Source organism: Mangifera indica, chromosome 2 (assembly GCF_011075055.1).
Source record: "Mangifera indica cultivar Alphonso chromosome 2, CATAS_Mindica_2.1, whole genome shotgun sequence".
Lineage (NCBI taxonomy): Eukaryota > Viridiplantae > Streptophyta > Magnoliopsida > Sapindales > Anacardiaceae > Mangifera > Mangifera indica.
The window spans coordinates 20931414-20952107 of NC_058138.1; the positions used below are offsets into that span (position 1 = coordinate 20931414).

Genomic DNA, 20694 nt, shown 5'->3' on the forward strand with positions numbered 1-20694 from the left:
ATATATATATGGCAGACAAGCATTGTACTAAAACCCACAGTAAAAACTTACTACCAAAACAAATGAACCTGCAAAAGCCAGGACTACAAAGTTGTAATTACAAAAGTAAACCTAGGATAGCTTCTAAAGACAATCGTGGGCATCTTGCAAATGTCCATTTTGTGGTATACAACACTTCCAGAAACATAAAAATTTTATACAAAGTCTGCCTCCATTCAGAGAAATCTGTACAAGGAAAGCCACGGCAGAAAAATCCTTTTATCTTCAAAATCTCATGCAATACACCTACTTATTAGAAAATTAGATCAGTAAAGATACAATGAAGTAAAAAGGATCCAAATCACCTGTCAACCTTTTCGTGAGGACATTGCAAGTTTATTGTCCCAACTTTATCTGAAAGAGGTCATATTCCACCAGGGCACTGAAGGTTCCTTCTGCAACAAAATTTTTGAATTTATAATCTCTGATAAATCTGCACATAAAACATGATTCCCGTAGTCAAAACTGCATGCAGCATGCAGGGAACCAGTTCATCATGTTGCCACAGAGCTTGCAGCAGCCACAGCAACCTCCCTTAAACCTTGAAGGCACACATGCAATGTCCTTTGTACACTGTCTGCAACTACTCTTAGCCTGCCTTGGGTAAGGTCTACAGATGAAGCTCCACTAACTTCCACGGTTCGAGCCACCCTCTGTTTACATTTCTCCCATTCATCAACCCGCAACCAGCAAGCTCGTCCTCCATGGCTTCCTTCCATACCAAGAAAGGAAACAGTAGGATTTTCGCCAAATGAATATCTCAGCCTCACAGAGACACAGTAGGGCAACCAAGCAGCACCACCAGCAGCATTTATATGAGGTATGTGAGCAGGATCGAGAACAACAGTCAGTGCAAAATCAACAGAGTTATGTGGCCTATCATAGTGAATATTGCTTTTGGAAGCAGATGAATTGTCAGAATTGCCATCCACAGTGATCCCACTATGACTTTCAAGGCATAGTTCGATACGGGGTTTTTGTGAGGGAGCGATTTCACCACCTTGTGCCTGTGCTAATCCTTTTTTCCACGCTATTAATTTTAAGAATTCTCTAAGAACTGATATAGGCAAGGTGAGAAGAGTAATGAATGATGCTACACGAGAAGCATCATAGGGCTCTGATGCAACACGACGACTGAAGTAATCACATATCTCTCCTATTTCGGACTGAGTTAGTTCCTCTTGAGCAGTGTTGGCATTTTGCTGCTGCTGCTGTTGTTGCTGCTGATGGAAACGCTTTACACTAAGGACTTGGAGAAGAAGTTGAACTCTGTGGACACTAACAGCGAATACATAGCCCCTGTACAAGACACCATTAGACCAAGTTGAAAAAATAAGTATCTTCACCAGAAAAAGAAAAACATAATCAGGGTGGAAGAGTTAATTCTAGAATGCAGATATTGTTCGTGGTAGCGAGCTCTGAGCATCACCAGAATGCCCTTCATGTCATAAGATTAGCAAATTCAACTCCATCTTAACGTAAACCAAAACATTCTAAACAACTTAATATAATTTAGAGCTAGATCTAACACGAATCGACACGAATCGACAGCATGGGTTTTGGCAAGAGAAGTTCCAAGAGTTGAAATCAAATTGAACCAAAATGTGTTGATAATGGCGATTAAAAATTTGATTATAACTTTCAAATGTATTGCAGTATAAAAGACAGTATTTCGGAGAGGGCTGAAGTGCCTTTATAATGGTGGATGAGTTAAATTGGGTATTTATAAATTGGGGGGTGGAATGACAAATCTTAATAATTACAAGTTCTGAAGAGCCAAAAAGATCCAAATTCTTTTCTTTTTTCACCACCTATAGTAGATGTCTTTCTGAAGAACCAAAAAAACCCAAAGTGCTTTTTTGGGGATTTACTTCCTAACCATCTGTAAAAGTGACTTCTCCATGTTTCTGCAGTGTCCCTCAAACATTCAAGCACAAACCTCAATAGCCTAGTTCTAATTTACCATGTTTCATTCACCTAGACTTCATAACAATACATCTGTCTTGATTATGCTCAAAAATCAAATGTCATTTATATGGTGACAAACTACCTCATGCCAAAACTTAATATTTACAGCTGCTTCTGAACAAAAATTTAAGAAGAATTTCACAGGTGTTGGTTTTATGATTTAATCATCACTCAACAGAGGAAATTGCTTGAACAGTTCTGCAGTACACTTTCACTGTCACTTGATTATTTCCATCATTAATAAGAAACCATCATACAATTCAACAAACTTTGGTTGGTTGCAACTGTATTCAGCCTAAACTGCTCCAGGCAGCCGCTCACACTGGAAGGCCCTCAGCTTGTGGGCAACCAAAGCAGACATGAACAGACTCAAATGAGAGTACAAGGTTAACCACTCCTAATTTTCTTTTCCATTTCTTGCACATAGAGCATTCAGAAGTTTTTATCATGCACACTTGAGGTTTGAATGCACTGGTGTTAATCAAAACATAATTTGTATGACACAATTGGCATTCGAGATCATGCACCTGGCTTGTCTGATAACATTAAGAAATGAACAAGAACTCAATTTAGTTTATAGGAAAGAAGTGATTTCAAAACTGACTTACCCCACAAAGAAACGTAATGCAGGCTGTTCCTGGTCCAAATTCAAAAGTGCACCTTCATTGTCCTTCAAAATGGATCCCAGGATATCTTTCAAAAGATCAGGCAACTGTGCAAATAGCCAAAGCACTCCAAGGTATTTAAGAATGCCTCTTAACACCTTCTTAAGAGCAACAAGAGGAACCCATCCACCTCCATAACCTCCATCATCACCAAGACCTATAATAGCTGTATTCAGTTCTCCTCTAACATGGGCAGGGACACTAGCACCAGGAGATCTACGTATAGGCAAACCAGAACTTACAACAGCCAAATTTGATGATCCTGGAATAGGATTACCAACACGGTTCAAACCAGCCACGTGCTTTACTGTCATGGGCATTGCAGAACCAGGAATGTTAACTCTATTTACATTTGCACTTGACAGCTGTGAGCCCGAACCTGGGGTGGAATTCGGCATTCCAACTGTCTGTTGACCACCAGTAAAATTTGAATCTAATCCATTCAGCTCCTGGGCAACATGCTCCATGATGAAAGGCCTAAATTGTGGACATGGTAATGACCCTCCAACTGAGGGCCCTCCCTTGGGCGGTGTTGCAGGCTGCAACCAGACCTGATCTCCGGCAAAGCATCGCATGTCAACAGCAAAATGTTTGCGATATATTATTCGTATCCAATATGGGCCCCGTAATACAACAGAAACATCGATTGGCAACAGTGAGCTTGGAACAATGCCAGGACCACCTCGCCCTGCAGCAGCTAACATTGCAGCACTATGAAGATTATGGTTCCCTAGAGAGCCTGTAACACTAGCTCCAACCAGGTTTCCTGTGGGGGCAGAAGCAGCCTGACTAACATTTGTTGAACTGGTTGGAAGAAGTCCTTGTGATGATATATAACCCGTCTGTTTTGGGATGGTAGAAACAGCTGCAGCTACTCCAGGGGCCCCAGGAATGGCACCAGCACGTGCAGGACGAGTTGCAGCAGCAAGGGCATGCAAAGGTCCTGCAGTGAGGCGAATGCAGTCCAGAAGCGATGCAACTTCAGCTCCATTTATGAAATCTTCTAAAAACTGAAGAAAATAAGCGAAGCCTGAATTTAATAATGTCTCCATGGCAAGAGAACACACAATAAAAAGTCTTTTATCTTGTTTCCTGTTTATGAATTCTGTTTGTAGCTAAGATAACATAATCTTTAAAAAAGGGAAGAGGTTACAAAAGTGAATCAGGGGTCAACAGGGTCATTAGAAACCACCTCTCTATGAGCACAAAAAAACAACTATAAACATCAAACACATCTACAGTAAAACTAACAAGGAAAAAGGCATGATAGTTTCCATCACATTAAAAAAAGAGCTTCATGTAATTCTACTGTTTGAAATAGTTTTTTAACGTTTAATTTAAAAAATGATGATTTACCTTGTCTAAATCATCTAAAAGATTGTTTTTTAAGAAAAAGAGAGAGAGGAGAACAATTTAAAAAAAAAATGGAGCTTATTCAAGATAACTTTTGTTGTAAATTTTAATTGAAGGGCAAAATCCAAAAATGCTAATAATAAAGAAAAAGAAAAGAATGACATAAGGAATAAGAAAACAAACCTTGGTATGAGGCCAAAGTTGGTCAGGAGTAACATGCATGGTGCAACCTTCTTTACCTGATTCCCACTCAACAACGAAGCGAGCTAGGACCCCTGAACCAAAGCTAAACCACAAACTCATTAGTCCAACAGCCTCAATTCTAAATGCCCTCCTCATTTGTTCCGATAACCTATCAGCTGCCTCAACAGCAGCTTTGCCTGCTACTGTTGCTTTAGCATCAAAGTTCGAGTTGCTCTCTTCTGGTTTCTCATCTGCTTTTACTCCTAGCAGTTTCCTCATCCCAATGGCAAACATCCGAGCATCCGCAAGCCTTCGAATATCTGCAACTAACTTCTTGATACTATCAGCCTCAACAGACTGATAACTTAGAACAACACCTTCTGGATCATAACGAATGTGAGAATCTACATCAGACGTATTGGCAATTCGAACACCAGAGCCCCATGGGGTACTATTGCTTCCCTTCTGAAGTTCCCACAAATCCCTGAAGTGCTGATCATTTATTTTGACATCCCAATACATGCTTCCAGGCCTGCCAAGTCGCAAGCATATGTGTCGCCATGTATCACCTCGGGCAAATGGAAGCCGGAACCATATATTAGAGGATGCATTTCTTAGACCCACTTCTTCAACATAAGGAATTTCCAATGCCACCATCTGGCTCGTTAGTCTGGCATGCTTAATACATAGCGAACAATGCCTAACCACATGGAGAAGAGTAGAAACATAAATACTTGAAGTTGCATTTCCTTTATTTGCTTCAGCAACAAGATTCCCATAACTGTATCCTTCCACCTTAGAAACCATTTCAGTCGATAAAAGTGTCTCAGATGAAGGCTGCTGAGAATTAGCTGATTCTGATATTTTCCTTTTCTTATTGTTAAATCCTGTAGAGACTTCTATGCCTTGGAGTGATGGAATCAAACCCATCATATCAGAAACAGTATGCTTTCGTGGATTTTTATCAAGTTTTGAGGCAACATCATGGGAAGAGCTCTGGGAAATTGCAATATCTGCTGCCTGGGCTGAAAAGGGAACAGATTGCCAGTCAAATTTAGTTAAAGCAAAAAGAGAGAGGAAAAAAGTACACATCCTATAGTACAGATAAGAAAGTATCTTACATATGGGAGTTGAAACTAAGGAGCTCGAGCCAGCAACTCTGACAGATCCGGTGAGGGGCCCAGTAGGTGAGCTTCGGGGTCCATTTGATTTCACAATTGGTGCAGAGACACGCATAGAAGCTGACCTTGGAGGAGATAGAAGTCGAGATGACCTATTCCCAGATACTAAATCTTCCTCCACACTGCCCACCTCAAGCGAATGTGGAGATCTTAGAGAAGCCAAATCCTGATCAGATTTTGATGCTGAAAGTTTCTTTACAGCTGCACTTCTTCCTAAACCAGAGGATAGTGAACCGAAAGAACTAGATTGTACAGGGCCCTTCACATTGCTTGACGAATATAAAGAACCATTATAATTGGCAGCCCCAATTGGAACTTTTACAGCATTATTAAGATGTGAAATCTGCATACCTGCCTCCCACTTTGGAGAGGGAGTTCCAGGCTTTACACCATGAATATTCATAGGCAAAGAACCAAAATGAGAAGCAGAAGATGTAGCAAATGATGAAGAGAGACTCTGAACAGGGTAAGAAGGCGCAGATGGCCCTTTCTCATATTCAAAAACTTCATCAACAACAGATGAAAAACTTGATGGAGGACATCCGGCAATCTGAATAGAACTGTCAAGATTGAATTCAGAAAGAAGACCATGTTCAGAGGTCTGATTGGGACCCTCTGCACCAGGCAGAAACGAAAGTAATTTTGTCCTGTCAAGTATGCTCAAATTGAGTTCATCTTCAAGCATCTGCATCTGACTGATGTCAATTTTCTTGATGCGCATCACATGACTTAAGTCATTAAAAGAATGACCTTTCACCGATTGATCTGGTTGAGTCTCCAGCAATTTAAACATAGGTTTGAAATCCTTATCTAGTTCCATGAGCAGAAAATAAGAACTCCCACAGTCAGGAAACCCCATCAGCAATATGGTTGAACTATTTGAAAGGTTCTTTGGCACTTTCACTGCTGTAAAACCATTTTGATAAACCTACAAGAATAAACATTATGGAGCCTTATAAATACTAGCCAAATCTGCATAAATAAACATAAAGAGAAAATTCAACATGCTGCTCTTCATAATTTTTCTTCTTCATTTGAAAAAAGGAAACAAGGGGGAAAGGAAAAATGAAACAGAAGATTTACCTCAAGGCCTAAAAACCTGCCAATAGCAGCAAACAAATGCAAAATACTTTTGCTTCTCAAGCTCATAAAAATTTCAGCCGCAGACATACTCCCCTGATTTAATGCTTCTTCACAATCTGATAGTGCTGAAGGTGCTAGAATATCATGGGATGATTGGAGAAGAAACCGGCCATTCCTGCAAGTCAAACAAGAAACTTAGGAATCCACAGAAGATTGATTTCTCAAAGATACTGCCAAGTAAATTATGGACTTCAGGTTTCTCACTCCTTTAAATTGAACAAACTTCTCCTAGAATGGATACTATATCTAATTGACTCAAAAGGATGAGCCAGATATTAACTTCAAAAAATAATATAAAATTTTAGCAACATATTTAATAAGCCGGATATTAACTTCTTCTCCATTTTTAATCCCATTGAAGCAAGTGCCTTACACCACTTTGCTCACCCTGTCCTTTTAAATCCATTTTTTGCCAAAAATCAATTAAATTCTCTAAAAACATTCTCACAACAGTCTTTGCTATGCCAGCTAGAATTATTTCAATCAATTCATCTCCATGTTTTCAATCAGAAAATAACAGGTCTTATTCAGCCAATAACTCGTCAAAAACTGGTCAGTCTGACAACAGCTAAATCTGTAAATCAGAAGCTCATAAGCCAATCATCTATGAACCTCTTCCAAAAGAATGAACAACCAGCTAAACTGGTGCTCAAGTATTAAAACACAAACTGAAGCTCATCAAGCCTTGCCCAATAATAGTATCTAATTAACATCAATAAGATAGCATTTGAGGAAAAGAAAGAGAGAAGGAAAAGAGTTAGGGAGGCCTTCTATGAGAAATATTGACCAAAGCATGCCCTTCCTTTTTTAAGGACATCACTATTTACTAGTTATTAATTGGGAGAATCATTGTGTAGGAATTAGCTTTCATGTACAAGCATTTCAGTTCAACTAAAATGATGATGCAAAACACTACAAAAGAACAAATAGAGGAAATGTGTAAAGCAGACAAAGATAACAATTGTAAATTAAATCAGTTTCAATAAAAAGCAACATATGAAACCTTATATTAATTCCAAGTGTAAAGAATGCTGAGCCATAGGCACGAACACATAATACTTCCAGTCCCTCATATTCCCTAGAGTCTGACTTGTTATCTTTCTGCAAAGAGAAATTAAGTGTAGGAAAACATAGATTATTGCGGAGTATTCAAATTACAATCTCCATCAAGCAAACTAAGGATTCAACAAGCACCAGAAAGCTCAAACATAAGTCACCAACCTTTCTATTGTCAATATCAGGTTCATCCATGTAAGATTGAAGAACAACATCACCTGCAGCTCGACAGATCTGAATATTCTTACCCAATTCCTTCTGAATTTCAAGCAAACGAGTATATCTATTACAAGAAATAGCTCTCAACAGTAAATTTTCCACATCTATGCAACTTTGTTCAAGTGCAAATTCTGCCTCCTTTCCGGTTAATGGATCTATAACAAATGTACTATGGAGGCATTTTATTTGCAGATCTGGTCCAGGTTCGATTTTTATGAATGGACATGATCCTGAGTCAGAAGAACTTGAGTTTTTATCCAATTCTAGCCAATATACTAATTTTAACCCCGGAGTTCGTAGACTGCCAGAATCAACTTCACCATCTTGGTTCGGTTGTGCAGAACTTCCACTCACTCCATCAGATATGCGGTCAAACCGAATTGCATCCTTCCATCTCCCCAGTCGAAGTGCTTGCACTTGCCTTATGACAGTGTCCATAACAAGTGCAACACAAAGCTCATGGAGAACTGAGTACAATGTCATGAATGGATTTTCCGATGCAGACATTCTGCGCTCTAAATCATCTCCCAGAGCATGCCGTCGTGATTCTTCCAACTTCACACATCCACTTCTCTCACCAACAAGCAGCTCCAAATGCAGTATCCTCCACATTGAAAGGTGTCCTCGATAACCAAGAGTAACTAGTACTTTAAATTCTCCATCTACACGAAGTAGTGCCGTACCTTTGGAAACTTTCACCTCAGAAATTTCCTTTGGCAGTGTAACTTCAAGCAATTTAGCCCGTACAAGCATGTCCAGCTTTTTCAAAGCCGGCTTCTGCTGCTCTTCAGTTAATATGCTTTGCATACCCACATCTTCTATACATTTTGGTAACCGCTGATAAGATCCTGACAGGAAAACTTCAATAGCTGACGGAACATCATAGATAGGAGCACGAGCTTGCTGTAGCCCCTCATGCATGAAAAACAGCATGTCTGCAGTTTGGATGAAATTTGAATCATGACTTGATAGAGTATCTGCAAGTTGCTGACAATACTTTATAAGTGGAACCTGCAGTTCAAAGCATAAGGGTAAATATGTAGAAGCTCAGAACTTATAAAATGTTTAACAAAAAATAAAGCCGCCATTTTAATAAATAAGGTGCAAATTTGACCAGGGGAAAACTTGCAAGAAGAAGAATATAAGATTCTAGTTTCAAACTTTTTTCTTTTCTTCCCTATATAACAGCCAAAAGCAAGTAGATGTTATCAACTCAATAGACAAATCAGGAAACCTCAATTAACAATTACACTGTAAAAAGAATAATATCATCCATGACAAAATGAATAGAATAACTAAAATTAACCACTGGATTTCATCAGCCAAAAAGAATAATAATAAAAAAGAACCAACCAATTCCACTAACCAAATCCATTCTCTTGATACCCCTGAGCCAAAAAAAAATAAAAATGAACCAAGCCACTTCTGAAAACCAAATCCAAACATATTGCAACATTCATTACTTTTGACATCCAATTAAAGAATGGAATTAAAAAAAAAAAAGACTAAGTGATAACACACTTAAGTAAACACCTAAATCACGTTCTTTTCAAAAAGGTTCAGTTCACAACCTAAATATCTAAACTTTTTCAGTAAAGACATTACCAAGGACAGGCCTATTGCCCCAGTCCAAAAGCATTGAAAAATACTAGCGGTTGCTAATTGACCTCTTGAAATCAACCCTCATAGAGTTTACCATTTAGTAACAAATGAAAAAAATAATAATTAGGAAAAAACTACTGACACAAAATTCACGATCTTTTGATGCAGAATATCCTACATTCATATTTTCCCATAACTTAACAGCGAATCAGTCTAATGTCTACTCTTCACAATTCCAAAATTCAACCATCGAATCAAAATAACACCCCTTTTCTTAGCTCGCCAGAAAATTTTCAGAATACACCATTTGAAAGAAAAAACTTAAAAAAATATTTTCTCCAATAACCCAATATTTTTCCTATCCTAGAACAAGTGGCACCACAAAAAGAAATTACAATTTCAATTTGTTCACATTATTGCATTCTAAAGAGTAACTAAATTGACCAAGTTGAAAATTTTTCAACAGCAAGAAGCTTAAGTTTACAAAATCCTTTACTTATTGGACGCTGAATCTCGATGCAATCAAAACAACTTGAATCCCCAAACTTCTTAAGCCCACGAAAACAAGCATGACAAAATCTAAGAGAACCAGTTAACACAGTGACTAACTAACCAACCTGTTGGCACCACTTGGCAAGAACATTGAGTCGCAGCATGCGTTGCTGAGTTCTCACAATATACTTCAACAAGTTAATCTTCTTGTCGGTATCAGACTCTTCGCCACTCTTCGATTTGTCAACAAGCTCTTTGAGTAGAGCAAAAGACTCGTCGGCGGCTCGACTCACAAGAGCCGAAAACGGCACCGTCTTCTGCCCTAATTCCCCCATTATTGGAGCCGGAAAATTAGGGCTTTTACTTAACGGTGGGTTTTCAAGATCTGATAGCAGAAGAAATTAGAAATTACATGAAAAATTGCTTATATTAGGGTTTGATTCGTTTAATTTTGGCGTTCTTGTCGAAAAAATGGAACTTTGCTTTTGTGTTATTCGAGTTTGACGAAGAAGCTATGGTATTCTCTCTCTCGACCGTCGCTCGCTCAGGAAAGGATGGAAAGAAAGATAGAGGAGGCCCACCTTTTAAAGAGGAGAAAGTTTTTGATGGGTCCCATTTCAAAATAAATTTAGATTCGGTGAAAATTGATAATACTAAATAAATTTGTGATAAAAATGGTAAAATAAATCCCTTTGCAGATAATTTTTAAAGCTAATAAAATTATGTTTATTTATCTTATAAACATAAATTTATTATTATATAATTAAATTATTTTAAATTAAAAAATATTATTTAATTATATAAAAGATTTATTTTTTATATATTTAAAATAAATATATAATACTATTCTTTTAAACCAGGTAAAATGATAATTCATTAAAATAGGATTCTCCATTCAAAATTGAGTTAAGTATAAATTATTGAGCATAATTTTGCCACCGAATTTGTGTTTTTATTATTTATTTTAAATAAAATATTAACATATTTTTGTAATTTTAAATATTATATTTACGTTATCAAGATTTTTTTATTTTAATTATATAAATAATTGATAAATATAAAAATTATTATTTAAAATAATTTTAAAAAATATAAAAGTATAATTTATTTTTTTAAACCAAATTTGAGTTATTATTTTTTCCTTCAATTGAAACTAAAATATTATTAGTTTGATAAGCTTAAATTTAAACTCAAATTTTAAGATAATTAAATTAAATTTGAGCTTAATTCTAATCAATTAAACTAATTTTTTTATAAAGATTTTAAATATTTTCATAGAATTTGGTTTGGTAGAAAAATTATGTTAAATATTATAAAAATTAATTTCTTTTAATTTTTTTAAATAACAATACTTAATAAATAAAATTTTAATATTTTTATTTTGGGAAGAGGGAACAATATGACAGATCTAATAAACCCTAAAACTCCCCTAAATATTGTATATTTAAATAAACTATATTAAATTTATACTTATTTATTACATTAAGCCTGAAACTGGCATTCAACTTTTTAATTACTCAATTATATTAAACATTTAAGCCATAATTAATATTAATGTTATTCAAAAATTCATAACAATAATTTCTCATTCGTATGTGGAAATACTGGTGAAAAGTACATTTTGTACACTTTCCATTACAAGAAAACAAGCCAATGGATTTTCTTCTGTGAAACTGGAAAAAACAGGGAGTTCTTTTTTCCCCCTTGAAACTGTTCCTTCTTCTGCAAGCCAAGAAGAAAATCCAAAAAAGATAGGACTCAGCTGAAAAGACAATGGATTTTCTTCTGTAGTTTCAACTCATCTATCACATTCACATGTCAGTGGCTGTAGATCATGGGATTTTACTTTCAATTAACCAGCACAACCACCCAACCCGCTTGCTTCAGATCCTTTCATGATCCTCAGCCTCTTGCACGAAGTGATGAACATCTCCCATGGCACATCTCCGACCAACATCCAGTCGCCGTCTTTGTCTTCGTAAGTGGGTAAATGTTCGGAGCCATTGTAGCCTTCTCTCTCGGAATACTCTCCGGCTCTGAACTTGAACATCTCTTCCAGGACCTTGAGCAGCTCCGAGTAGCCCTTATAGATGTTTAAATCAATCTTTCTGAGATAAGGAGCTCCATCCATGCTCACTTTCACATAAATTCCTGCACCTTCAGACTCCACTTGCTTTACTTGGAAGCAATTTTTCCTGTAAGATCTAACTGGTGGCCACCCCACTACCTGTGCCCTGTAACCACAAAAAAAAAAAAAAATCCATTTCCATTAGCTCATATAAACAAGGGATATCAAAATTCTTTTAGTAAAAATAAGTGCTACTATAAAACTAAAGTAACTCCACCCAAAAATGCTCTAAGATTTGCTTACTTGGTGGATTTTTTGGCATCTGATAAATGAGAACTGCCGTTACATTTAGGTCCAGGATGATCTTCATTGATATCGGGCAGTGCTCTTTTGCTGGTTCTAGCAGTGGGTGGCGATGGCGTCTGTTTCTCGGATTCTCGGGCGGTGCCCGGGAGGCCTAACCGAAGCTCTGTAGCATCCAGGTTGAGATCTCTAGTCTCCATAAATGCCATAACTTTCTTCTTCTCTATGCAACCAGTTATTGGAATCGGAAAATATTACCGTTGATTGGATGATGAATAGATTAAGATTTAAGAGTTGTGAGAAAACGGGTGGTGGGCGAAAGCAAAATCAAAGGTATTTTGTTTTTTATAGAAGGAATCAGGCGGTGAGTGAAGGCGGGGAGTAATGCAAATGAAGAGAGCCCCACACCCACTACTCCTAAGAGCGCGTGAACAACACAGATTCATCTACAATGTAAGAGCATGTTTCTTCTACCTAATTATGTAGTAGAAATACCTAACTGAATACATTTTTTCTAAGATTATTTTTGTCTCTTGTTTCCAAAAATAACTAATTATAATTATAACTAGGTTCTAAATTATTCAATTTTTTTTTTCTTGCAAGAAAAATTATTAAAATTTTCTCTTAATGATGTTATCAAAAGTTTTGTAAATAAAAAATATGAATTAAACGGCGTAGTTTTGAGCTTGATTTGGTAGGAGACTGGACTTTAGGCGGTAAAAGCACGCGCGGAGGGTGGATCTTAGGAAAAGGAATCGGGGGTGCATTAATTAAGACAAAGGCACCTAGAGGTGCTTGTCGCACGAAGAGCACAATTGAGGGTTCATTGTCCTTGCATTTTGGGGACAAGTTTGGGACAAACCTTAGCCGCTCATTTAGAAGACCGTGACAACACATCCAACGCTCCATACTCATTCTTGCATTTCGCTTGGAGAAATCAAGAGCGTTGCTTGAATTGAAAATAAAGTCTACCAAGAAGTAGATTTGAATCCAACCAAAACTTGGTTTAAAGGCATAACAACTAATTTAACATCAAGTTCAATTAATAAATAGTAACATTAAAGATTAAAAGAATTATTAAAAAATAAAAAAAATCTCCTAAAAATAAGAATTATAAAAGAAAAAATAACAACGAAATGAGTTTAACAGCATTAATGAGCCTTTGAACTTAAACTAAACATAAATTTAAGTTTTAATTGATTGAATTCAAATTTATCCATACGAGCTATTCAAAGGAAATTCGGTCCGCATAGGGTGTTGTTAATGGGCAAAGCATGGCTGCTTCAGCCATTCTAATTTCATCGTGTCTTGCACTTAGGACTAATTCGTTAACATGATCACCCCATAACAAACAATAAAAAATAAAATTATTAAAATTTATGTTTATGAATATTTTAAGAAAAAAATGCACAATAATAAACAAAAATTTCATTCAATTTGTATCATTATTTTTGAGATCGAACCAATTATATTACATAAGATAAATTTTAAATCTAATTATTATTTTTATGATTATTAAATTAAATAAATTAAAATTTTGACTTTAATATCCCTTGAACGTGAAACATACATCTCTATGGTAGGGAAAGACAGGAATCTTGAAAAAGTAATTTCTTTTCTTGGCGTTTTTCAAAAAGAGTTTTTAGTGCCTTTTATTTTTCAACTGGAGTCTAAAATTTACGCGCTATGAATCTCAGAGTTTTTAAGCAATTATAATAATCAACAACCTAATTTTTTAATAAGTTTACAGACAGACATGGGCCTAAAAGATGTTGACAAGGGCCCATTAATCCTGCTGATTTATGACACCTCATTATTACTGTCTCTTCGGCTGGGGTCTCTTCTCCAATAATGCCAGCCCAATCGAACTCTGGCCCCATCTCCAGCTATTTTAATCTTATCTACCTTTTTGAAATTGGCTCATAACTATTGCCCCGATAGAATTTGTTGCATATCCACCCTTTAAATTTGAAAAGTCTATTTTTCCACCCATTAATCAACTTCATTAGCAAAAACTATAAATTAAAAGGGCAAAAAGAATATTTTACCAAAAATTCTCTAAATTCTAACTTGACATTTATTAAATATATAAAATTCATAATTGTAATTTTGCTTTATGTAAAGAAAAAAAAATCCCCTTCTCATTTTATATTCATTCTCCCTTTCTCAATTTCATTTTATATTTCTTTTCTCTTTCTCAATTTCATTTTTATCTTCTTGTTCACTCAACTTCCTCAATCCCTTTATATCTCAAATAATAAAATTATATATACAACTTTTACGTATAATTTTATATATAAATAATAATAAATTATTATATAATTTGATATTATTTTAATTTTAATTTTTAACTATCAAATCATAAAATGACACATCATTATTTATGTATAAAATTATATATATAACACTACTCATCTCAAATTCATTCCCCAACACCTTTTTCTTTCACTTATCTATTGATTCATCACAACTTCATTCTCGTGACAACATTTCCACTTTTATTACCATTTTCGACACTTGTAGAGATAATTATGTTATTAATCAGTTAAAACTTTTTTTTGATCCCATTGGAAAAGGAGACTTCAGATTATACCAATATTTTTTTTTTGGTTTATTCGACCATCATGAGATGCATATTCTCATCATGGTTGGATACATTACAATATTATAATATATATCATTTTAAATTTTTTGAGAATTTCAGTATTCGAATATTTACGTATAATTTATGTCATAACCAATATAGTAGTTATTAAATTTTTTATTTGGACTCATCATATATTTACTGTAGACTTAAACATTAATACTTGTACTGTATTTTATGCTACTAATAATGATTGATTATCATCTAATGGAACTTATAATCAATTTTAAAAAATAAACACCCGGGCTATCAAACATTGAGAGATAGGTGAGAAATTAACTTTTTCAAATTCAGATATGAGAATAATATTTCATCAAATATTGGGAGGGACAAAAAATTAGCCTTTTTCAGTTAAATCAGTGTTGACAGAATTGATCATTACAACAAGATGTGAAATGGTGACCATGATCAACAGAATGAAAAAGAGAGATTTATGAAGGATTCAGTGTACACGGCAGACAATCCACTCGTGTCTTCAACATAAATTTCATCCGTTAATCACTGATTAAGATTGATTTAGCCGTGACGTGAGGCAGGAAATCGTTTCATCTCACCAATAATTTTGAAGACAAAATTTTAATAATTCATTTTACTTTATTTATTTTAGTCTCTCTACACATTCTCTTCCGGTGATAATTAAATCGTCTACCATATTAAATACTAAATTATATGATTTAAAAAATTTTATAAACATATTTTATAATGTCAAAATTTATATATATATTTATTATATTATTATTTTATCTAAAAAATATATTAACACATATAGATAATATATATTATATTATAAAATATATAATATATTATATAATATATCATATGATATATTTTATTTTAAATTTATATTATATCGAATTATAAAATATTAATAATCATATTTATTCTTTTAAAAGTTTTAATTAGCATCTAAATTTATGCTCTAATATTATAGTTTCTCATTTTGCAATTAATAAACAACCATATAAGATATGTAGGACAGTACAGATTATTAAAAAAATAAAAAAAAGTGAAACCTCGTCAAATTGACAGATGACAGGAAGGAATTGAATGTGACACGTGCGGGGGCGTGGAATGCGGAGAAATACTGTTTGAGTTGAGTTTGCACACGTGTGGGGTAGGATGGTGACAGTGGTGGTTATCCACACGAGGGAGATGTATGTATGTATGCATGTATGAGTGTGGGCAATGGCAATGCGGATGGGGCTCATACTCATTATTATCCGATGGTTTTTGTTTTCAAACAGAGGGGCAGTCCCTTTCAATCCTTGCTTTCTGTGTTTTGTCAGCTTTTTGGGGAAATTTATTTCACCTTTCGGTTCTTGTTCCCCATCCCCATCCATCATCCATCTTTTAAATATGTCACTTGTTTTTCTTCACTTAATTTTTGACCACCCGGCCCTTGCAAATCCCTTTTTTTTTTTTTTTTTTTTTTTTCAAATCTTAAATTAAAAATAAAAAATATGATATAAATGGTTGTTGATGGGTCAAAATTTGACCTCATTTATATACAAATAAATTTGATACACTAGCTATTGCCTGTCTACATAGGACCACAAGTCACATAGGATAAGAATATTAATCAACAAATATGTTACATTGGATTCGGAATATTTGACCTTTATTTTGTAGAACATGGTATAAATTCTTTCTTCATACTTCATACGTTATTATACGATTTGTAATACTTAATAAAAATATGAGTATAAATGAAATTAAATAATGATAGCTTTATGGAGATTTTGTCATGTATGAATGTATGTAAAATGAATAATAAAAAATAAAATTATATATTTTTATTTTGAGGATTTTATTAATAGTATAAAAATTATTCAAATAATATCGGTCTGTCCACTGTCATTCCAAATATTACATCATGCATTACATCACTCTCCCGACAGGGCGGGGATGCTTCAAACTTAGACCACACCTTCCACGTGTCATTCACATCCACCGTTCAAATTCTTCCTTTCACCCCGCCAACGTATCAACACCCATATATTATTAATATTCCCTCGTTGTATCCACGCTTGTTCTTTTTTCTTTTTGGCTCTGCTTGTTTCTCTGCCTGCTCTGATAAATTCTTAAACAAATTAAACTTCCCAAACGACGCCGGAGAAGTAAGAAGAGGTTTACAGTTAAAGATGATTAACTTTGAAGAAACTGAGCTGCGCTTAGGGCTACCGGGAGGTGGCGGTAGTGGTGGAGAAAGTGAGATAGCCAAGAGCAGTGGAAAGAGAGGCTTTTCGGAGACGGAGGTTGACTTGAAGCTTAATTTGTCGACGAAAGAGTCGTCGTCGTCGTCGTCGTCGGTCGTGATTGATGTTCATGCTGTGGAGAAGATGAAGGAGAAGACTAATGCTTCAAAGCCACCGGCCAAGTAAGTTCTTCCACTGTGTTCATCTTTATTCTGGTTAAATCGAAATCTTGAAAAAACCGTTAGTTAAAACTTCAACATGATCCGTTATTTTCATTGATGTGGATGATGAAATCAGTTTTAACATTATAATGAAAATTTTAACTTCAGATTTGGATTTTAGGAGATTGTCAATGAAGAATTTTTCGTAGGGGAGGTTGATTAGGTAAGAGGTCATAGATAAATTAATTTAATATTTTTTTGATTTTTGTAATGATTTCAAGAGGCATTGGTTAGTTGTCGGGAAGAAAGAGGAAAACAACAAAACATAAGGAATCTTTTACTTTTTTTCTGACCTACCAAACAAATTTCAATGGAAGTGAAAAAAGAATTAGGCCATGGCTTTCTAGCTGGTACGTACTTTCTCTCCACCAAAAAAAAGTAAAAGTAATGGGGAACACGGCACCGTTTGATGCGCTGTAATTTGAATACAGAATCATCTACTTAATTGATTGATTTTATTTTATATAATGATGATGGTGATACAGGACACAAGTGGTGGGTTGGCCACCGGTGAGATCATTCAGAAAGAACATCATGGCCGTCCAAAAGAACAACGGTGATGAAAGTGATAAGGCCGGCTGTAGTGGTGTTGTTGGTGCAGCTGCAGCATTTGTTAAAGTGAGCATGGATGGTGCCCCTTATTTACGTAAGGTTGACCTCAAACTATACAAGAGTTACCAGGAACTTTCTGATGCCCTTGGCCAAATGTTCAGCTCCTTCACCATAGGTAAAAGATTAATCAATCAATTAAACTCATGGTGGTGTTAGAAACTTATGTGATCAATATAATTTTGACAAATGGGTTTGGGTTAATTCAATGTATAGGTAATTGTGGATCACAAGGAATGAAGGATTTCATGAATGAGAGCAAACTGATAGATCTTTTGAATGGTTCCGAGTATGTACCTACTTACGAAGACAAAGATGGAGACTGGATGCTTATGGGTGATGTGCCATGGGAGTAGGTTTCTTCCCCATCATCATCATCATCATCATCATAACTTGATATTAAAATTTTATTTTCTCTTGAAGGCTCTAACTAATTAATTCATGATTTAATAGGATGTTTGTTGATTCATGCAAACGCTTAAGGATAATGAAAGGATCGGAGGCCATTGGACTTGGTAATCATCTATCATTTGTATAATCTCTATAGCAATTCTCAACTCTGTTTCTGATGGGAAAATTTTACTTATTTGCAGCTCCAAGAGCAGTTGAGAAGTGCAAGAGCAGAAGCTGAAAACAAGTATTTTATCTCTTTTTACCAAGAAGTTGATAATTCAAACCCAGGGCGAACCTGCTTGAGAGGGTTCAACTTCAAGCGGGGAGTTTTAATGTGTTGTTGATGATGAAGGTGAAGATGAAGATGTTAATTTTTCTGAGAGATTTGTCAAGGAACAAGAAGCAATAATATTAGAACATGTTGATAAGTCTTTTCCCACTGTAACTTTGTTTATTGTGTATGGCTTGTCTAATAATACTTTTATTATTGTATGTTCTCCTCCATTTTGTATTAATAATGACAAGAATCTCTGCAGCATCTGTGAACTTTATGTTAAATTGTAATAAAAAATGTTTGTGTTGATAAATTATGTGAATGGTTGAGGAGGCAATACAAAGAACAAGATCCATTAAAGTGATCTGGTCCATTGTAGATCTGTCGTGTTCCTGCCAGTGATGAATATCATGCTGATGTGCATGGGCCCCAAAATCACTGACAGAATAAATTATGAATATATAGCTCAAATGCATTTTAACATTGGCCAAACGACTATTTCCCACCCAAGGTTTACAAGCTTTAACTATGGAAACACCAAACACCCACCCATGGCCGGTTAGATTTAACCAAACCCTAACGGTGGTAGGGGTAAAATTGTCATTTTGGCTATAATATTAAAAATAAACTAAAATAGAATTTAATTTTGCCCCCCTAAACTTTAAAAACTCAAAATTTCCCCCACCCTAAGTTTTAAAAAATCACAGTTTCACCCTAGAGTTTGGTTTTGAAATCTCCGGCGACCTCTCCGGCTCCGTTGCTTCGTCTGGGAAGACGAAGAACTTCGTCTTCCCGATGAAATCTTCGTCTCCCACGGAGATCGGACCTCCAAATGGGAGGAAAGAGATCGCCGAAAGGAGAGGTTGCTTTCGGAGGGAGCGGCCGTCGGCAACGGAGCCGGAGAGGTCGCCAGAGATTTCTAGGGTGAAACTGTCATTTTTTAAAACTTAGGCGAAAATTTCAGTTTTTAAAGTTTACAAAAGGAGATAAAATTTTCAGCCGTTAGGGTTTGGTTAAATCTAACTGGCCATGGGTGGGTATTTGGTGTTTCCATAGTTAAAGGGGGGACTTTTGAGAAAACGCTAAACCTTGGGTGGGAAATAGTCGTTTGGCCTTTAACATTTCACGACAAGCCCCCAAAGGGTAACACTTAGTAAGAGCGTTCTCACGTGCGAGAGCATGGGTCAACATCTATCAAGATCTACCTACAGTGCACGACGACTAAAATTTTGATTTATTTAATAAAAAGTTGAGATGGATCATTTTTAATTTGTTTAATGTAATCAAAATTTTAATAAAATTACCTAACTTAAATTTAAATTATTCATTAAATTCAGTTACGCTTTTACTTATATAATTGAACATATAATTAAGATAATATCGTATAATTGAATATAATTTTATTTTTAATTTAAAATTATTTAATTATAATAATATTTTTTTTATATATTTAATTATATATTTTAAAATACAAATGAATAATTTTATTGCTTGAAAATGAGAAATTATGTCAAGCTATGGAGACGGTAATGAAAAAGTAACCTTGCTTTATTCTTCAAACAAAAGAAATCAAATATTAAATCCTGAAGCTATGTCATGTTTGGTTGTAACGATTTTGGAAGATTTCCAACAAAAGACCAGGGACTGTTCTGTTCTTTACAACAACCTTGAATCCCACCCTAAAAGTTTCAGGACCATTTTTTTCTTGGAATTTAACTTGAACGATATCCTTATCCTTTTTTTTTTTTTTTTTCAGAAACATCCAATGAAATTTGAAGAACTTTTAGTTTTAGGACTAATTCTTTGATTTGCCAAAAATTTGAATAATTTATTAATTTTAAAAAATAATTACTGGGGAGAAGGGTTCATTGAAAATTAAATAGAAAATGAGATGGACAGACTAACTTTAGGGGTAACATGGATATTTCCAAACCAAAAGGACACGCAGTTATCTTACAGATGATTGGGTGTTAAAATGTCAATTGAGCCTATCTTCTTCTTGACCTCGAACGTCAAACTGGGGACCTGTAAAAACTTGTCCTTCTCGTTTCCCAAGATTCCAAAACCACTAACTCCGATGAAACAC

At 35.2% G+C, this 20694-nt stretch overlaps 3 protein-coding genes across 3 annotated transcripts; 1 reads left to right on the forward strand and 2 right to left on the reverse strand.

The window, feature by feature from the left end:
• Positions 1-25: 25 nt before the first annotated feature.
• LOC123209815 (mediator of RNA polymerase II transcription subunit 14) lies at positions 26-10463 on the reverse strand. Its single transcript, XM_044627970.1, has 8 exons — positions 10027-10463; positions 7754-8818; positions 7536-7633; positions 6473-6647; positions 5330-6317; positions 4209-5233; positions 2616-3682; positions 26-1338 (listed from the first exon to the last, which is right to left on the reverse strand). The coding sequence occupies exons 1-8, from the start codon at positions 10234-10236 to the stop codon at positions 534-536; spliced, it is 5433 nt and encodes a 1810-aa protein (XP_044483905.1). The 5' UTR covers positions 10237-10463; the 3' UTR covers positions 26-533.
• A 1006-nt stretch (positions 10464-11469) lies between these two features.
• LOC123201280 (auxin-responsive protein IAA4-like) lies at positions 11470-12603 on the reverse strand. Its single transcript, XM_044616719.1, has 2 exons — positions 12273-12603; positions 11470-12135 (listed from the first exon to the last, which is right to left on the reverse strand). The coding sequence occupies exons 1-2, from the start codon at positions 12479-12481 to the stop codon at positions 11754-11756; spliced, it is 591 nt and encodes a 196-aa protein (XP_044472654.1). The 5' UTR covers positions 12482-12603; the 3' UTR covers positions 11470-11753.
• Positions 12604-16933: 4330 nt separating this feature from the next.
• Positions 16934-18921, forward strand: LOC123196685 (auxin-responsive protein IAA16-like). The gene is made up of 5 exons (XM_044610762.1): positions 16934-17293; positions 17818-18059; positions 18158-18293; positions 18395-18456; positions 18535-18921. The coding sequence occupies exons 1-5, from the start codon at positions 17058-17060 to the stop codon at positions 18570-18572; spliced, it is 714 nt and encodes a 237-aa protein (XP_044466697.1). The 5' UTR covers positions 16934-17057; the 3' UTR covers positions 18573-18921.
• The last annotated feature ends 1773 nt before the right edge of the window (positions 18922-20694 follow it).